This window comes from Watersipora subatra, chromosome 10, assembly GCF_963576615.1.
Source record: "Watersipora subatra chromosome 10, tzWatSuba1.1, whole genome shotgun sequence".
Taxonomy (NCBI): Eukaryota; Metazoa; Bryozoa; class Gymnolaemata; order Cheilostomatida; family Watersiporidae; genus Watersipora; species Watersipora subatra.
The window spans coordinates 49,108,373-49,126,700 of NC_088717.1; the positions used below are offsets into that span (position 1 = coordinate 49,108,373).

At 36.0% G+C, this 18,328-nt stretch overlaps 1 protein-coding gene across 2 annotated transcripts in view; it reads right to left on the bottom strand.

Moving 5' to 3' along the window:
* LOC137406448 (peripheral plasma membrane protein CASK-like) overlaps nucleotides 1-18,328 on the bottom strand; it is a 107,327-nt gene that overhangs the window by 62,279 nt on the left and 26,720 nt on the right. For both annotated transcript variants that reach the window (XM_068093032.1, XM_068093031.1), the window contains 3 exons: nucleotides 16,661-16,783; nucleotides 11,473-11,553; nucleotides 726-852 (listed from right to left, as the gene is read on the bottom strand). In XM_068093032.1, coding sequence (XP_067949133.1) covers nucleotides 726-852; nucleotides 11,473-11,553; nucleotides 16,661-16,783 — 331 coding nt within the window. The remainder of the gene's footprint in view (nucleotides 1-725; nucleotides 853-11,472; nucleotides 11,554-16,660; nucleotides 16,784-18,328) is intronic.

An 18,328-nucleotide genomic window follows, 5' to 3' on the forward strand; every position in this document is an offset into this window, starting at 1 on the left:
CCATCGTTTTTTTGACGTCATCAAGTCGTTTGCACACGCGCTCGTTCACGAAAAAGCCGCCATATTTGTAGAAAACGATCGTCTTTCTTTTATTTACTAGTACTTTTTGGTGTTGTTTTGATACTATTATAAAAAAATTGCAAACAAAAGCATCATTTTCAAAGATTCATTGCAAAAGCTTCGCGTTTTTAACGATAAAATTGTTTATAAAGATGGCCGACAACGATAAAATGACGTCACGAAAAAATGAAGGATAGTTATTGTATAAAATACCATGAAAATACTTACTGGCTTATAATTAACTAAAATTAGGTAACTAATTAAAAGCTAAAATTAACTAAAACACAGTTACTACACCGTCATTAAATTAAAAAGTTGAGTTTAGTGTTTTCCTATTTAAAGGGCCGATGGGGTGAGTTTGAGACAATCTTGGAATGAATAGGCAATTTACATGTATTTCACTACTTGCATGATGTAAAATCCCTATAACGCAAATGTTCTCGGAGTGGATTATTTACGTTGTAGAGGTATCTACTGTATTCTATCCTAACGAACGATGCAGCACTGAAGGTCCTTCAAACATCTTGTAGTCCAAAGCTAGCCAGCTGATTGGAAGATTGGTCTACACATCAGTTACTAGCAAGTGATACCGTCTCACAAATGAGATGATTGCAGCAGACATCGGCTACAGCAAATCATGCACAGTGCACAGTGCACAAACTTACTGGCAGCCTGGAGTTGTCCCTCTTGTAAATCCATATCATTGGACGGAGCAAAATCGGGGAGGAGAGATACGTCTGGATTAGAGGAAGGTTGCCATTGGCCACTTTGTACAGCACTCAGTACAGAGCCCTGTAAGAGAATAAAATGACTTGGCTACTGGCCTCAAAGCTGTCAGTTCCTTAATGTCGACTAGAAACAGCAGCTGAAGAATTATAACTGCTTCAAGACGGCACCTCCACAAGTAAATACATTTTCAGTCCGCACTTCAAGCCATTTATTGGACACCCTTGCAAAAGCATACAGCTCATTGGTTCATTAAGTATAATTGCTTGTCTCATCGTACAGTGAATATAAGAATCTTAGGGCTCAAGCTGCTGAGGTTGAGTCATAGGATGTTGGAACTACAGTGGACCCTCGCCATGCGATTTTAATTTGTTTCAGTGTTGTAGCGAGAATGTCGTATGGAGTGGTATAGAAACCCATTTTAATTGTCTAATGCAAACACCCCCAGGTAAAAATCATCAAAATTTCATATATGTGCTGTATATATTAAAAACTATTCACAAAATAGTATGTTAGCATTAGTAGCTATAGTTGCCTACAGTAACTTTAGTGTATTTAGTAATTATGATCTACAAGAAAATGTAACTATACAATGTACTATGTGCAGTACATACGGTCGGGATGTCATACCTTCAGGACAGACGCATAACCTGAACTTGGAATTAAACTTTAATGAATTTAGCTTACTAAATACATACATACTTAAAGAATAATTGCCACTAACAGCTTTCATTGTTCTTGATCGGTAAATCAGACATGCTGATTCCGATTTTGTACTCAAAGTGAAGATAAAACTTTCAAAGATATTTTTGTTTTTAAGGCTTTTTACAGCGATTCAATATCGGTGTCGCAAACGACACAAGCCCGGCCTATAAATATGTGATGTAGCCTAGCCTTTTAGGACTGAAGTTGAGATGTCTTGTCCGATCTAGAATTATAGAGATGGTCGTCCTAAACTTATTATTTTCTAAATTTACCCTTCAATATAATCTCAATCTTTTCTGAAAGGTAGATAAGCTATTTAACATTGCTTGTTACAGGATGTTTAATAGGCTGAACGCCGAGACAAATGAGCTAAAAAATGCGATTTTATCACAAGCTAGCGTTGTTATTGGGTCAATTGCAAGCTAGGTTACACCACAAAATTAATGATACACATTTTAAAGCCAATGCCTTCAAAGTGACATCATTTTGGAGAAAAAATGCAAAATAATCTCGAAACTGTTCACAATTCTTTTATTGAGGCAATAAATATGAAAAATAGTATAACCATAGTGATAAGCATAGTTGATTTCCTATTTGATAAACTTCTACTAACGGGATTGTGGCAGTTATGGTTTAAAGCTAAATTTTAGGAAGTATTCTACTAAACTTCAACTTTGCCATCAGATAAAATGTTATCACCTATCTGTCTCCTGTTTCGTTTTCGCTATACTTTATAAGGAATAGTGCTGAACTGAGAGAGAGTTAGCATCGTATCTCTTTCATGCCTTGTGGGAGAGATTTTGACGAATAGCAAATCGGCGTCTTCGTTATTCTGACATATTCAGCACACCGACTGCTAAATTTTAAATTTTGAGAGAAACTTTTGCTGACATCGCCTGGCGCAAAATATGTCACATCGCGAGGGCAAAAAACATGTTCTACATCTACAGACGAAAACATTGTATAACAGGGTCATCGTAACCTGAAGGCGCACTGTATAGGTGTGTCGAGCTATAGGGGGTTGAGCTATATGGGAGGTCGAACTATAGGGGGGTCGAGCTATTATAGGGGGGTCGAGCTATAGGGGGGGTCGAGCTATAGGGGGGTCGAGCTATAGGGGATCAAGCTATAAGGGGTCGAGTTATAGGGAATCAAAATATAGGGGTGGCGAGCCATATGGGTGTCAAGCTATATGGGAAGTCGAGCTATAGGTGTGTTGAGCTATACGGGTGTCGAGGTACAGTGGTCTCTATCAAACCCTCTTACTGAAACCCCTTGGTAAATTCACCTAATGATTTCAAAGTCAGCATTAGCTGCAAGACAACGCTGTCCAATTCAATACTCTTCAACAAAGGCAGCAGTTCCAATACAAACTTGTCTATTTAACAGGATGCAGGAAACCATTCTGAAACTTTTTGTTAACAATAAGCGGCTTCAAAGTTTTCCTTAACTCACATTTACGAGATAAGCAACATGCCTGAGTAAACTAATCATAGATAGCAGCTGTCAGTTATAAATGAACAGACAAGTTTCCGAATGTGTTACGGATTGCGCTGCTGCTGTTTGTACAGCGCTGCCTGTTTACATATACCTACGCATACGAGTGATCAACTATGATTTACGATGGTATCATCATTACAGAATAAATAACAGCCCACGGAATTCACTTTGTACATAGCAGGAAGAACTGGGGAAGTTACAGAAATTGGCAATAAATACGATTGAGAGAATGTCCGTGAACACAAGGCTTTATGTATCCGCATTACAAACAGCGTTGAAACTACCAGTTTGTCCCCAAAACACAAAATGAATAATTTGTACACTACCGATGATAAGGTAATGGAAATGGCTGTTTACAAAGCTGTTAAAACATCTCCAAGTAGATACATTTTAAAATATACCATAATTTGAAGACTAAATAATGCGATTGACTTCAGAGTTACTGGCAGCTGAATATAAGAAGTCAAAAAGGCAGTCAGAAGTAAACATACCTTAAAATTGAAACAGATAGGAAAGATGACAGCAACGAAGTAATGCTTTCCGGTGCCAAAAACAAGAGTTTCAGAGAAAGAAATGAGCTAGTGAAACTAGCATTCTGATAGCCTGTAGGTGTACAGCTAATGAGGGAAAGCGTTGAGCTCACCTTGATAGCAATACTTATAGGTGTTACATAACACTGTTGACCAGCTTAATAATCCGTAACCATATAGCTGAGATACGAGCATCAAATTTAAATGTTACACAATGAGCTTCGATGATATAATAAAATTGACAGCGCAAATGAACAATCCAGAGTCTCTGACAGCGCGCTTGACCCTATGGAATGTACTTTACTGCAATGACTACTGATTAGCGACTAAAAGTGATCTACTCGACATCGCTCCGCTGTCGACAAACAAGCCAGCCCTAAGAGAATGTAGCAAAATCAAGCGCTTATACGCGGTGTTCAGTAGCCACTGATAATACTATCGAATAAAGTCATTAGCCAAAACACACACAAAGTAGCTCTAGGCACTCATTATCATGAGCTAATTAATGTACAACTGTCCGTTGTTGCTGTTCATACGAACATTTGAGGCAGCAAATCGCTGACTCTTACATCACCTGCCCAAGAACAACAGCCTAAAACAAGAGTAGCTCAGAGATCAGCCGCAAAAATATATTGTCTTTCTAAATATCCAGAAAGAAAACGTTTTAAGTGTATGGCCTGACTCGATGACAGCATGACATATGGAGCGTATTGGCGGTCATATTTTATTATCTTTTTAAACTGAACAGAACAGCGGATCTTAAAAAGTTGTTAATGACTATAACAAACTGAATATTAACCATTTTATATTATTGGTTCAAACTATAACAGCATTATAATGACTGTTATTATTTAAATTTAAATTATGAAAAAATATTGACGAAGCCTTGTGACCTCGTCACAAAATGTCACTGCAACTATTTGTCTGAACGGTTCAGAATACGCCTCACTTTGTGTTGTAGCTGCTGCCTCAGGTACAAAAAGCTACTCAGCCTTTGATAACGTACAAAATACTCATAGAAATAGTAGTATATATTATGTAGTTATTAGTTATATATATATGCAGTAGTTATATTATAGCGTAAATTTCAAACTAAAAGAAACGTAAATAATAGGAATGCGGAGTCTGTAAAGAGTGTAACCAATATATCATATATGGCTAGAAGTACAGAATAAAGGAATTTAACTATATGAGTAATTAAAATATGGCATACATTCTTCCTAGGAAATAAACACTAATATTTTTAGCACTATATATAACTGTTTATATAAACATAAATATATAGGCCTATATATACATACTGTATACAGTTATATACTTATACTAGTACATGCTGTATAAATACTGCATACGCACTTAGTGTATATATATACATCAAATGTTTACAGTATATATACTATATAGATATACAGTACATATATATTTATATAAGTTCATGATTTACATCTCAAAGTTTTTAGTAGACTACCAAATGTCTTTACTTTCAAATGTGATGCTTTTTAAGGATGAACAGAAAAGTTATGCAGTTTATTTTTATGTTTTTGTATCCTTTCCTCTAGAATACAGTTGAAATCAACTCTTCAATGCAATGAAATTTTCAAATTTTAGATCAATGATTTTCAAAAGACATCATTTTTTTAATCGGTGAGTTTATCAATTACCAAAAATCTAGCATTTCATTTCAATATTTTATTAATGTATAGAGATATTTGTAGTGTGATAAAACTAGGGTTAAAGGAGTTGTGATAAAGTTTGGAAAATCTTGATAAATATTTAAAACTATTTTGCAACATCGCGATGCAGTGTGTATTATTTTGCCATTATCAATTTATTTTAATACTACTAATTAAACACTAGTCCTAACTCTTTAAAATTGCCTCATAGGAAATCTAAATATATATTTATTGTAAATATATAAAGTTTGTGAATGTTTTGGAAACATATTATGTTCATTCACCAGTAGTCAAGTTTCATAGATACTGAGTCATGGCAGATTTGCAGAAATGCGAAAACGACACTCGGGTCGTGTAAGCGTTTATGCAAAAGTGTGAAAATTGCACCCACAGGTTTAAACAGAACATGAGGCCTGACAATTATTTTCTGAACCCATTGGTTTTCAGGATCAATAGGTGGGAGTCAATTCTAATTAAAAATTTGTAGAGTTAGACCAGGTACATGACTAATAGGAGGTTAAATTTAGTTTTTGTCTGCAAACGTTTTGCATTTGCAGTCAGCTCTTGATCAATACTGCACAGCTTCTAATAAATCCCTGTAGCTAAATCGTCACCAATTTTAAACCAACAAACTTTTAGTGTTGTTCACTAAAGCACTACATGGTCTACCTCGTCATATTAATTACTTCTTTAAAACAGTCAAAAAATATTCTTTTGACTGTTTCTAGCATAAAAGATTAACCACCTCTTCTCGCATAAAAAGAGTTGTGACAGGAAAAAAATCCTAACATTTAGAGAAAGCCGTGGGTAGACAACTCTACATTAATCTGGAGTAGCTTACTGATAAAACATTTTACCATAGTTTGAAAGGCTTGCACACAGGCTTGCAGGCACATGGCAGATTAATAAGGCTAACTATCTACTTAACTATTGTAAGTAAAGGAGTTAAATGCTCTGGGCTACACATTATCTTTGTGTAAGCTTTGGAATAAGATTTTATAGGACTGCATTCAAGATTTGTCCCAAAAACAAAACGATACATAAAAATAGTTGTGGGTGCATCGCTACCATGCCTATAATTGGATACTATATTGTTAAGGAACATAAGTATAGTATGCGCTGATATCTACTTGCGATCCATTCTAAATAGAAATGTTTTAGCATAAACTTAGAATTTAAAACAATATTTGACTTGACATACAAAATAATTTCCAACACTGACCGTGCTTCTTCAAACATTCAATTTTTGTGGCTAAATTAAAAAAGCTTGCACAAGTAACAAATAAAGGATTAAAATAAATAAACTTTTAGCATTTAACTTAAAACACATCTGGTTTAAGTTGGAGCCAGTTGTGCTGTATAGTTTCTTACTCCATCTACCACTGAGTCCCGAGTGTTGGCCAACATACAGTGTGAGTTGTCTGTGACAATTGTCATGTGTTCATGTGTTTTATTGTCATGTGTTCATGTGTTTTATTGTCATGTGTTCATGTGTTGTATTGTCATGTGTTCATGTGTTTTATTGTCATGTGTTCATGTGTTTTATTGTCATGTGTTCATGTGTTTTATTGTCATGTGTTCATGTGTTTTATTGTCATGTGTTCATGTGTTTTATTGTCATGTGTTCATGTGTTTTATTGTCATGTGTTCATGTGTTTTATTGTCATGTGTTCATGTGTTTTATTGTCATGTGTTCATGTGTTTTATTGTCATGTGTTCATGTGTTTTATTGTCATGCGTTCATGTGTTTTATTGTCATGCGTTCATGTGTTTTATTGTCATGCGTTCATGTGTTTTATTGTCATGCGTTCATGTGTTTTATTGTCATGTGTTCATGTGTTTTATTGTCATGTGACAATAAAAAGAGTTTTTACTGATGATTACTTCAATAGATTAGTTTTCACTCGTAACTATAGGTTTTTCCATTGAGCTTTCGCATAGCGTTCTATAATGCATTTGTTTTAACTCATGTAATATTTTTAAATACCATGTTTTTTTATCTGAATTGAGCCAGACAAAATTCAGCTTATAGAACTAATGGCTTCAACATACCAAGCATATATGGAAAGTATCGGAGAGATAAGCTTCAGATGTCGAAGTTTAGTTGTTTAAGAAATAATATATTGACGTGGCAATAGTTTGACAGTCAGCAAATTTAAGCCTTGTTTTATTTTTATCAAATTTACTAAAAATTGGTCTTCTTCCGGCTTTTTCCATTTAAAGGTCACAACCGCATATGATACGTCTGATGCAGCATATATTGTGACCATTTGTACAAGAAATTTGGAACAAATGAGACTGGATGCTTCCTAACACCATCAATGTTCCTTCAGTGTTTCGAACCACTGACCTACTGATTGTTTGCCAGCGCACTAACTACCAAACCAAAGCTGCTCCCTTAACTAAAACTTACAGTATCGCGCTCTAAATTTCTGACTTGTAGTTGCACTATGAACATGTATGTGAAGTATTGCATAATCAACCATTGAACTACATAGTGGGCAGCTTTTCAACAGTGAGTTGCACAGAAGGCATATCAAGGTGGGACAAATCTATAATTAATTTTAGCATATATCCGTGATTGAAGAAATTATTACCGTATAAAATTATTCCAATTCTGATTTGATCTCCTCTAACTAGTAGTTTTGCTGAATGCTAGCAAGTTCCCCCTTCCTTATCCAACATTAGAATGAGCGTTACCAGGGTATCAGAAAAAACCTGTCAAGTCTCACTGTTATATTGATTTATTTAGTTTTAGCTAAAATCTGGTTGTAATAAGTTATAGAAAAAATGCTAACTAGTTAATTATTTTGTTTGTGTTCTCATAGAAAAAGCATGGCTGTGTGTCTGATTTCACATTTGAAAGTCTGCAAATTTTTTGTAACAAATCTCATTTGTCATTGTGTGTGTCTGTCTGTTAGTCTGCTGCGCATTTCCACATGTTATGCCCGATTTCATCCAAATGTTCACTCACATACGCTCCGTGCCTTGCGCCAGGCCGCTAAAACTATTTGGTTTTGTAACTCCACCCGGTTCGTGAGAACCAGCCTCTTAAACCCAAACTTCCAGACATCTAAATCAAAATGAAGGAAATCCCAGGCACCGCCATACTTACTGCTAGTGCATAATGAATGTGAATATAAATCAGTTATACAAGTCTCTCTACTCGCATCCTTATTTCCAATAAAAATGATTGATTATGCCTAGTAAGATATCGCAGAAAACTAAACATTTTGGCCAAAACATTAAAAGACTTGGTTATTATCATTTGAGCTGCGGTCAGAGATCATGGAAAAGTTGGGGACATTACAAATACAGATTAATATGAACATGGTCCAAAAAACACACTGCAGTGTTGAACTCTGGACCGTCATCTGTAGCTCAAGACATGCCCTCAAGCATGAGATGATAAGAACGAGTGAAAGGAAAGCGTTACTAGCAATGACAAGCCTCAGGTCGGAGTTACTCGCGAGTGAGCAGATGGCTGTGTGATGGGTGGAGATAAGCCTATAGCTGAGGAGTTGCAAGATGACAGCCGTAAGCTCCTTACTGATCAATAGAATTCGGTTTGATTCCTCTGTAGTAGTTTCAGTGAGTGATAAACTGAACATTATTGTATGGAATCAGTTTGTAGAACAGCAACAATATTTAGAAGTTTATCTAAACCGCATTATAAAAAGTACAAGAAATAAACATAAGAAAGCAATTGTTGAACATTTAATAAAAACATCGCAGGACTACGAGTTGTGTGATTCTAGCCCTAGCAGATTACCTTCTCCTCAAATCCCAATACAACTCAGGAGAAAATTGTAACCATTATAATTGGAGCCATACCATTGGAGCACTTTTTGACCTTTCAACCTCTGAAATCACGAAGTTCTCAAAACTGCATCCTACCAGGTGGTCTTTATATAGAAACTAAATTTGCAGCTCTACACTGGCGACTCATACAGGTAGATTATACCATTACGTGACTCACTAGCCTTACAAAGAGCACAGATGTATCGATTTTTCATAAAACTCTTTGGAGTAAAGGGTTTTGGCCAGTAGTTTATACTTAAGTTTTATTATACTATGAACATAATAAAACTTTAAAAACATAGTAAAGTTTTATTCATAATAGATATAAATATTATGAAACTTGGTTATTATCATTAAACAGTGGTTAGAGATCATGGAAGAGTTGGGGACATTACAAATACAGTAAAAATGTGATATAGTGTTTAAGCGCAAAAATATAGCATCTCGGTATATTTTTTATTTTTATTTTTCAGACTTACTCTATGTTAAAGATGATCTTACAATACATTTTAGTAGATTTTATTATAAAGTATAGATATTTTTCTTTCATTTGCGATTGTTTTTTTGATGTTTGAGGTGATCTTACTGTCAGGATGTTTCAGGATTAAAATCGAAAAAACTTGAACAGGGTTAAAAAGCTCAGATCATGCGATGGTTCGATTATGACATTTACATCTATGATCTATGACATTTTGTGCAACCATCTGACACGCTTGCACACATGTAGTGAAATAAGTTAACGCCAAACTGCAAAGTATTCCATAATAGTTCTGTAGCAGGCTACGCGCTATACAGGCTATACGCTATACAGGCTATACGCAATACAGGCTACACGCTATACAGGCTACACGCTATACAGGCTACACGTTATACAGGCTACACGCTATACAGGCTACACGCTATACAGGCTACACGCTATACAGGCTACACGCTATACAGGCTACACGCTATACAGGCTACAAGCTTTGTTAACTGAAGAAACACAAAGCTATAGTCAGCAGTTATCATCACATCCTTTTGTCCTTGAAGATTTGCAGAGCCTTAAGGTTGTCTACCATTCACTTCTAAAACGTATCTTAGTGTAAATATAATTATGGGTAATAATTATTGTTTTAGGCGGGTGTGACTAGGAAAATTAGGTCTATTACGCTTCTATCGATGGGAACAATATTATGTGAGCAAAACTTTTACGGTATTACATGCATAAAATATGCAAAATCTCCTATTTTTAGCTGCACTAGAACTATGAACAACTCCCCACATGCGCTTCAATGAAGTGATGTAATTGGCAATACTTTTCCCACCATTGGCAACTTAAATATGGGTTTTAACATAACAGCAACGTACAAAAAAGTTATCACTTAATAATGTATATAGGAGTTACACATCATTTAAGAAGTACGACTTTAACTTGAATAAACAATTTAAAGATTCTACAAGGAGTAGGCAGAGCCGTACAGGCACGAAGAAGTGAGTACTGGAGCTGCTCAAGATGCCAAGCCTATTTAAATAGGAACGATAATGTAGTTTTCTCCTCAATATAACCGAAAATAGAACCACAACTTGAAACAATGTGAATAAAACAACTTTTTAAAAATCTACAACGCTACTTGGTAGTTATCACGAAGGAGAGTGTAAAGAGGAACAACAGAAAACTGTATTGCTAAACAGGATACCTGGAGACAAAATGCAACAACAAAAATATAAATGTGAGAAGTTAAAGTAGTCTATCAACAACCTTTAGCACTTTACCGCGACCCTACTAGCGTACCATGACCTCTAGCACTTTACCGCGACCCTACTAACGTACCATGACCTCTAGCTATGTACCATGACCTCTAGCACTTTACCGCGACCCTACTAACGTAACATGACCTCTAGCTATGTACTATGACCTCTGCCGATGTACTAATAACTCTAGCAATGTACAATGACCTCTAGCTATGTACCATCCATCTACTCTATCAACAAGGCCACACCTTTGTTTGACTGGCTTCAATGTAAAAGCAAAGTGACAACGAAAATCTCTTTTTTATTGATGACCACTTCATTAGCTTTTTAAACCTAATTTAGCTGTTTACATGGTGTTAAATACGGTATTTATTTTAAAGCGTATAATTATTTGAAGCACTTATAGCTAAGTTTTTGAGCCGTAGAACAGATTAAACAAAATACAGTATATCATATTAGAATATTTGTTCACACATATGAAAATTTTCACATTTAAAACAAAATCTCTGAGCAGATAAACTTTGTATGTCAAAGTTACACATGATTCATGATCCATGTACATACATATGTACATGTATTTGATATGCCAATTTTACAGTGGATAAAGTTAAGCTTCAAGCAAGCTATACAGAAAGATGATAAAAAGAAGTGATATGAGACGCAGAACATTCCTATCGACTTCCGGAATATTAAACAGACGACTTAAATAGAACTAGCAGGCTACTGTAACTAGAGAGTTATGTTACCTTAAGTTTTCTTCTGGCGTTCAGCTTCTTCATCTCTTCTATAGTTTCCCTTAGATGAATCTTTGGCACATTTGATCTGTCCTGGAAAGAAACAAATCCACAACTGCGAGACAGCATAATCACTTCTTTTGCTTCAACAACTTAGCAATTAGCCAATGGATTTCATTCGTTAACATGCAAGCGAATCAATAACATTGGGAGCCTTGAAATGAAACTGGCAAAAATTGATAAGGGATTCTAAAGCGCTTTAACTTGACAGATGTAGATAAGAAGGCTGCAGATGAGCAAATGTTGATGTCTTACCGACACTACGTTTCGATGACATTTGCATTATCCACTAGAAGAAAACAGCAAAAACCTACAAGCCAAGCGAGCTTTTTCACTCACAAATGCGTATCGAATATTTTATGCGTGCGAAAGATGGAAATTGAATGATGGAAATGGACTCGCTAATGATGCGCAAGAAAATTCTGTGCAAGCTATTCCATTTTAAACATTTTTCACACTTTAGTCACTCCTATTTCGAAAACATGCTGCTAAGCGAGACTGGAGTACGCCGGATAAAGAATTCTCGGGCGTAGAATTCCTTATCACTTTCAACAAAGCACATGCAGTAATCCACAACATAGGAATGCCAATTGAAACACTTATTGCATGGTAACTCCAAGGGGGCATAATTCCAACTTCGCACCACTCTCACTATGGAACCACAGAGAGAGTGATTACACTATTAGTAATGCTTAACAATCTGACTTGTACACAAAGTTCTGCCAGCGATTATTTTTAAACGACTCGGAGTGCTTCCTACAAAACAGTGCAAAAAAACGAAAATTACAAATTACGTTAGATTATTCCACGGTTAATAATCTAGCGGATCGTTAGGTTAGTAGCCGTAACTCGACAACCATTTGCTCATCTTGGAATTGGCAAACAATGTAGAATGTTTGAACAGACAACCACTGAAAAACAGCCATAAAATTATTTCGAATTCGATCTGGTCATATTAAAGGCATACTTGAAAATCAATTTGTAGAGTTCATCCAAACAACGAGAAATAGATTGCATATATATCACATTTTTTTACAAAATAAAACAAGCAAACTTTATCTGCCTCACAACTACCAAACACATAATCATAGTAGCGCCATGCATTTCCTATTCTGTGCAATTGAAACTCTTGTCTCTGCATAACCTTTGAGCAGAATGAATCTTCAAAAGAATCCGTGAATATACAATAAACTGCACTAGCCTTAGTCTAACCTGATTGCACCGGCAGCATGGTTAAGAGTAAATGCTTACATCCATCTCAGTGCTGCTGCCTTACAGCCTAGTAAGTTGACCGCTGCTTCAGTAATACTAACAACCCAAAGTAATACTAACAACCCAAGGGTCAGGTGAGTCAGCTAAGAGAAGTCTGACATGTTGGAATGCGATGTCTCAATTCAATGCATAAACAATAGCTAGAAAGCTGCCAACTTAATACAGTAGCAGTTCGTGCAGTCTACGTATGCGCTATAGCTAAACATGATTTTAAACAAATTCATGGATAAATACTAGGAAGGCAGAGTATTGCATCATATAAATCGGCTCCGCATCTCTTTGAGCAATCTTGTCTCTTTGTTGGTTACTGCAGCGTCTTCATGTTCCCCCAATATCTTGCTTAAAAATGAACTTCAACAAAATTTTAGTAGGTTTTATCAGAAGGTATCAGTATTTTTCTATTATTTGCAATTGTTTCTAATGTTTGAGATGATCTGGCTGCCAGGGTGTTACAAGGTTACCATTAACAAAACTTGATCGGGGTTAAAAGTTTAAAACGCTCAGATTCAAATGAAAGTGTGATGACGACATCTATAGTTGCAAAGAGACCAACTGAATAGAGACATGTAACGGTGCAGCTTGAAAGCAATAGCCAATATCAATAATAGCAACAAGTGACTTCAGTTTGCGCGTATTTTCCTTCTGAGGTTTTAAACCTTAGTTAGGTTTCATCGATTTTAATCTTGAAACATCCCGGCAGTCAGATCACCTCAAACATAAAAAATAGTTGCAAATGATAGAAAAATACCGATACTTTCTGATAAAATCTAGTACAACTTTGTGTAAGTTAATCTTGAAGGAAGTACTTGGTTGAAACATACAAGTTCCCCTTCATCTCACACAACCAACCAATTTTGAAGAATACCTCATTTATTCACATGGGATGCATAACTTTGGTTTTCAGTGAAAATTGAGTAAAGCATACAACTCCTCTTATGTGCATTTCACCAGTGCCATAGCAGTCTAGCCAAGGCAATACAACTCATAATACAACACCGATATTTCTTGTTTATGAACCTGCCACGCCTCTGCTATTGAGCAGCTCTCAGACAACTGCAAACATGGTACAGTAAAGAAAATAACCACCATTGGCAGATGGATTATGTATGTAACAAGAATGATGCAATGTTTTAACAGCCCATCACTATCTTTACCCCTATTTATCAGCACAAGAACAAAGATCTGGAACTGGAAACGTTGACAAATGTTTGGTTAGTGGCATCAAACTCAACTAAGAACCAACAGTTTAGAATTTTAGGCAGAATGCCGAGATAAAAAAGGGTAGACAACTTCTCAACTGAAGCCAGACTTTTCTGATTACTATATGGAGGGTAACAACTACATATTACTAGTTTCGCGATGGTCTGTTTTTAATGTAGGCAACAATGAATGCATGAAACATTGTTCCATGAAGGCTGTGTAGGTTTGTAGGTTGCGCTGCTTGTAGTACAAGCACTCCAGTCAGACCTGTTGCAAGTTTACCAAAAGCCTTAGGCTCGTAGTGGTATCCTGAGAATGATGCAAATAAGGCTGTACTGGCAGAGTGCCTATCCACAGTGCTGAGCTACCCAAATAATTGTTTTTCATGTCTTTGATAAGATTTAGAATACACCCCGTACAACATTTGTACGGGGTATTTGTATTTTAATAGTTTAAATGACCGGTGCATGGTCCTTCTGTCACATGAGAAGAAGGAAAATGAAGTCACCGTACTTACATATGGTCTGCCATATCAACAATATGATATATTGTACCTTAGTATCAGTGTGAACTCATTGAAGCAGTTTTATGCACAACTATAAAACCTTATCAAGAGTTGTAAAGCATATATAATACATACAACACTATAAATGTACTAGTCCCATCTTGAGTTGGGAGCTAGCATTAAGGTAGAATAATTCTAACATACAGTCAACGGGATGATTATTACTATTATTACAAGTAATAACAGTACATATAACAGTACTTATAATAGTACTTATAATAGTACTTGTAATAATACTTATAATACTACACAATAGTACCTATAGTGGCGCTTGTGATGGTATTTGGTCTGAACATGTCAAACTCTTATGTTAGAACTGAGTCCTTTTGCGAATGTCAAATGAAGCCATGCAACATTACAAACTGTTGTAAGGGCTTGTAACTAACTGTTGATACGTGTGTACACCATAAACTGAGGGTTACCTGGACGAGATGAAGCAGAGTAAAATCAGGCCTATTAATAACTATGGATTTTCCCTATCAAAAACTAAGTGGAGCACTGAGATAATACTGGAAATAGAAAGAGTATTGTAACCAAAAGCCCTTTGGGTACAAGACTGGAAGTTAAAAATGTGTCACAACGTATTTGTTTAGCCATTTTGGAAATTTCAGAGTTAATAAAAATTGAGTAGATAGCTTTTTAACTTATTCATGCAACTAACAGCCAAAGGCCAAAAAGCTCTTGTTATAAAAGCTTGCACAAACAATAGAGAAGTTGTTTGCTCACAATGTTATCAAAAAATAAATGAGACAACTCCAAAAATAAAATTATCCAATAACATGTTAATACAATTTACAGGACATCCTAACCCTATAATACGCGGATAGAATGTACCGCGCACTTATTAACATCTTACTTGATAATTCACTGGCCACTGGCCTGGCAATGACTGACCACTCATTACCAGTTACTTGTCAAATCCATAGAAATGCAATAAAGTGAATCATTCTTGCAATAATGGAACAAACAAACGCTGACACTATGGGGCTATGCCAGATGTTTAAAGGCTCGTTCACACTATATCGCCGTCGGTCAGCATTTTCCTTTCAGCGTTCATTGTCAACTATGTGAACCGGGGGCTGATAGCATTGACAAAGCAAGACAAATGCGTCGGGCATTTCGCCAAGCATCAACGACAGCTTGTATAATTTGAACAATTTCGGTGATAATTCACGGTCGCGGATTTATTTATTTCTGTTTATGATAGTTGCTGCAAGCTTGGTACTTGATTGGAGGTTTCTTCGCGAAAAATTAGAACACTGCATCACAGAGTATTTGCTGATGCAAACGCGGATGGGTTTGCCATAGTGTGAACATTGTTATCATTGACGATCACCAAAGTATTGTGGCATCAATGCTGAGATCGGCGATATATCCAGCGGAATCAGCCTTTTATTTATGAGAACAGCTGGTGTTACAATTCAAATACATAGTTGATGATGACTAGTTCTAGCAAACCAGCAGATTGAAAAACCATGAGAAAATAATGGGAACATTTCCCTACATAGACAGCTGAATATTCTGAGCAATCCTCATTTGTAAATACAAAGTTCGAAATGAAGTTTTGACTGATAATTCAAACTCTGGAGCGAAGATAGCAGAGAGCCACAATGGCTTTCATCCTTCTGTTAGGCAGGGTCTCGCACAGTCAAACTGAAGGCATTTATTAATGGTTAACTTCATATGGACTAGTTAACTTGTAAATCACCTTCTGCGTGGCATCTACCGTAAAACCTTTATTCGAACGCCAAGGAGCTCTATTTTTCGACCCTTCCCTTAGAGTGACGCTTTATTGAAAGTGGCGTTCAAATAAAGGCAGCGTTCAAATACAGGTTTAACGGTATGTTTCGAATTGGATAGCAAATTTCCTACATACAAAAACTATTTTTACACGCACAGCAATCGTTACCAATTTCCTAAACCGTTTCGAAATGCCTGTAATTGGTTTAGAACCTCTGTTGCAATGTGGCCAAAGCAAAACTCTGCAGAAGCTAAAAGCATTTGCTTTCAGCTTTTGCATGGTCATACATAGACGAGGACAAATGTCATCATTTCTCCTCTTCTATAAAACACTGTAGATCTGTAGGTGCGTGTATTATTTACCCGGATCCATGGATGGTTCAGTGCCTCTTCTATGGTGATTCTAGTGTTAGGATTGGCGTCAAGCATTCTCAGCACGAGTTCCTGTGCCTCTTTGGAGACATTGGCCCATAGCTGCTGCTTCATCTACATAAATGAACAGCAATCGTGACACGCCAGTTCACAAACCAGTGATTGAATATGAGCTCTTTCCTTCAGATAGTAAAATGACCATGGTGTCACGTGTGAAACTCTGCCACTGAAACCATAATGCAGCTGTGATGGCTTCTTTTGGAAATATGAGATTTTATGGATGGTGTGAAAGTAAGGGGTATTAGCATCGATATTGTAATAGTCAGCCTCACACTAAGCTTTTTCATAGATGTAGCTTGCTTGTAGTACCTTAACTGTAATGTAGGAGTTGTTTTACCATACCTTTTCCGCATACCGGTATTATACAAAGTGAAGCCAATCTGACAACCACTTATAATCAAGTACCACGTGGGTTCCCAAACGTAATGGGCATTTTTTTTACTATACTTGGTAACCGCTACTCAAAGATCCAAGTCTGCTAAAGGTGTGACAGCAGCAAAGTTTAGGTATTTTGCTAAAACTACTCCAGTACAGTCAACCTAATTTTAATTAGGAATCATGCCCTCATAAAAGTATTTATAATTGCTCGGCATGCTTAGGTATGAGCAGTAATACCGATCAATGATAAGCGCCAATTGCTGCTGCTGTCGTTTTGTACTGATTATCTGCTCGAAAGATTGAAATTTTTAACGCTGCCAGCAATCCATTATTACCTTTATTGTTTATTTTAGATAGAATAACATTCATTGAAAAAAACCAATCTTACTACCGATATAATTGCGGCACGCTATTTTTCAAAAATGCATTGCTAAAGACTTGAAGCTCTTACCATACCCCTTTGTTTCACTATAAGAAATATTATATTCAAATATAAAAACCAATGAACAAAAACTATTTGTACATTTTACAAAGGCGAAAACTATTCCTTTGATTTGCACATTTCACTCCTCAGTTAAAAGCAATCCATCTAGGTACATCATTAATTTTGTATCTAGGTCACGAGCAGCCACGCAAAATTAGTTTTGTCATAGATACAGTAATTAATTATTTAATTCTTCAGTTTACAACCTGGGGACACAACTCCTAAATATCTGCTAAATTCAACTGTTCCGGAAGATTTTTCCATCTTGTTAACAAATCAGCTGTTAACAAATCGCCCTAAGTATGACCAACTTACATGATATTTTGGTTTCAGCCCCAATTTTGTTGCTACAGTAAAAAATCAGTGTGCTTTAAGATATACAGAAGAAATCACTAAAAAGTAAATAATCTGTTCAGAAAATGTTTACATTATAGGGATTTTACACTATAAAAGGAGGTTTAGGTCTGCTGTACTGTGGCATGAGACTGAAACCATCAACTGTCCATTAATATCAACACAACTACCCGACTAAGTCGAAAAATGTTTACAAGAAACACAATGCAGATTTTAAAAATAAGAGACAAAAACAATTGTTCATGATACGAGTTTCACAAAACACTAACATAAAATAACACTCAAAACACTCTCGATGATAGTTTATTGATAGTGATTGAACGAAGTGTATTTACAAACTCTTTTCTCAAAGCAATTTGGTGCCACAATTTACAGCACAATTC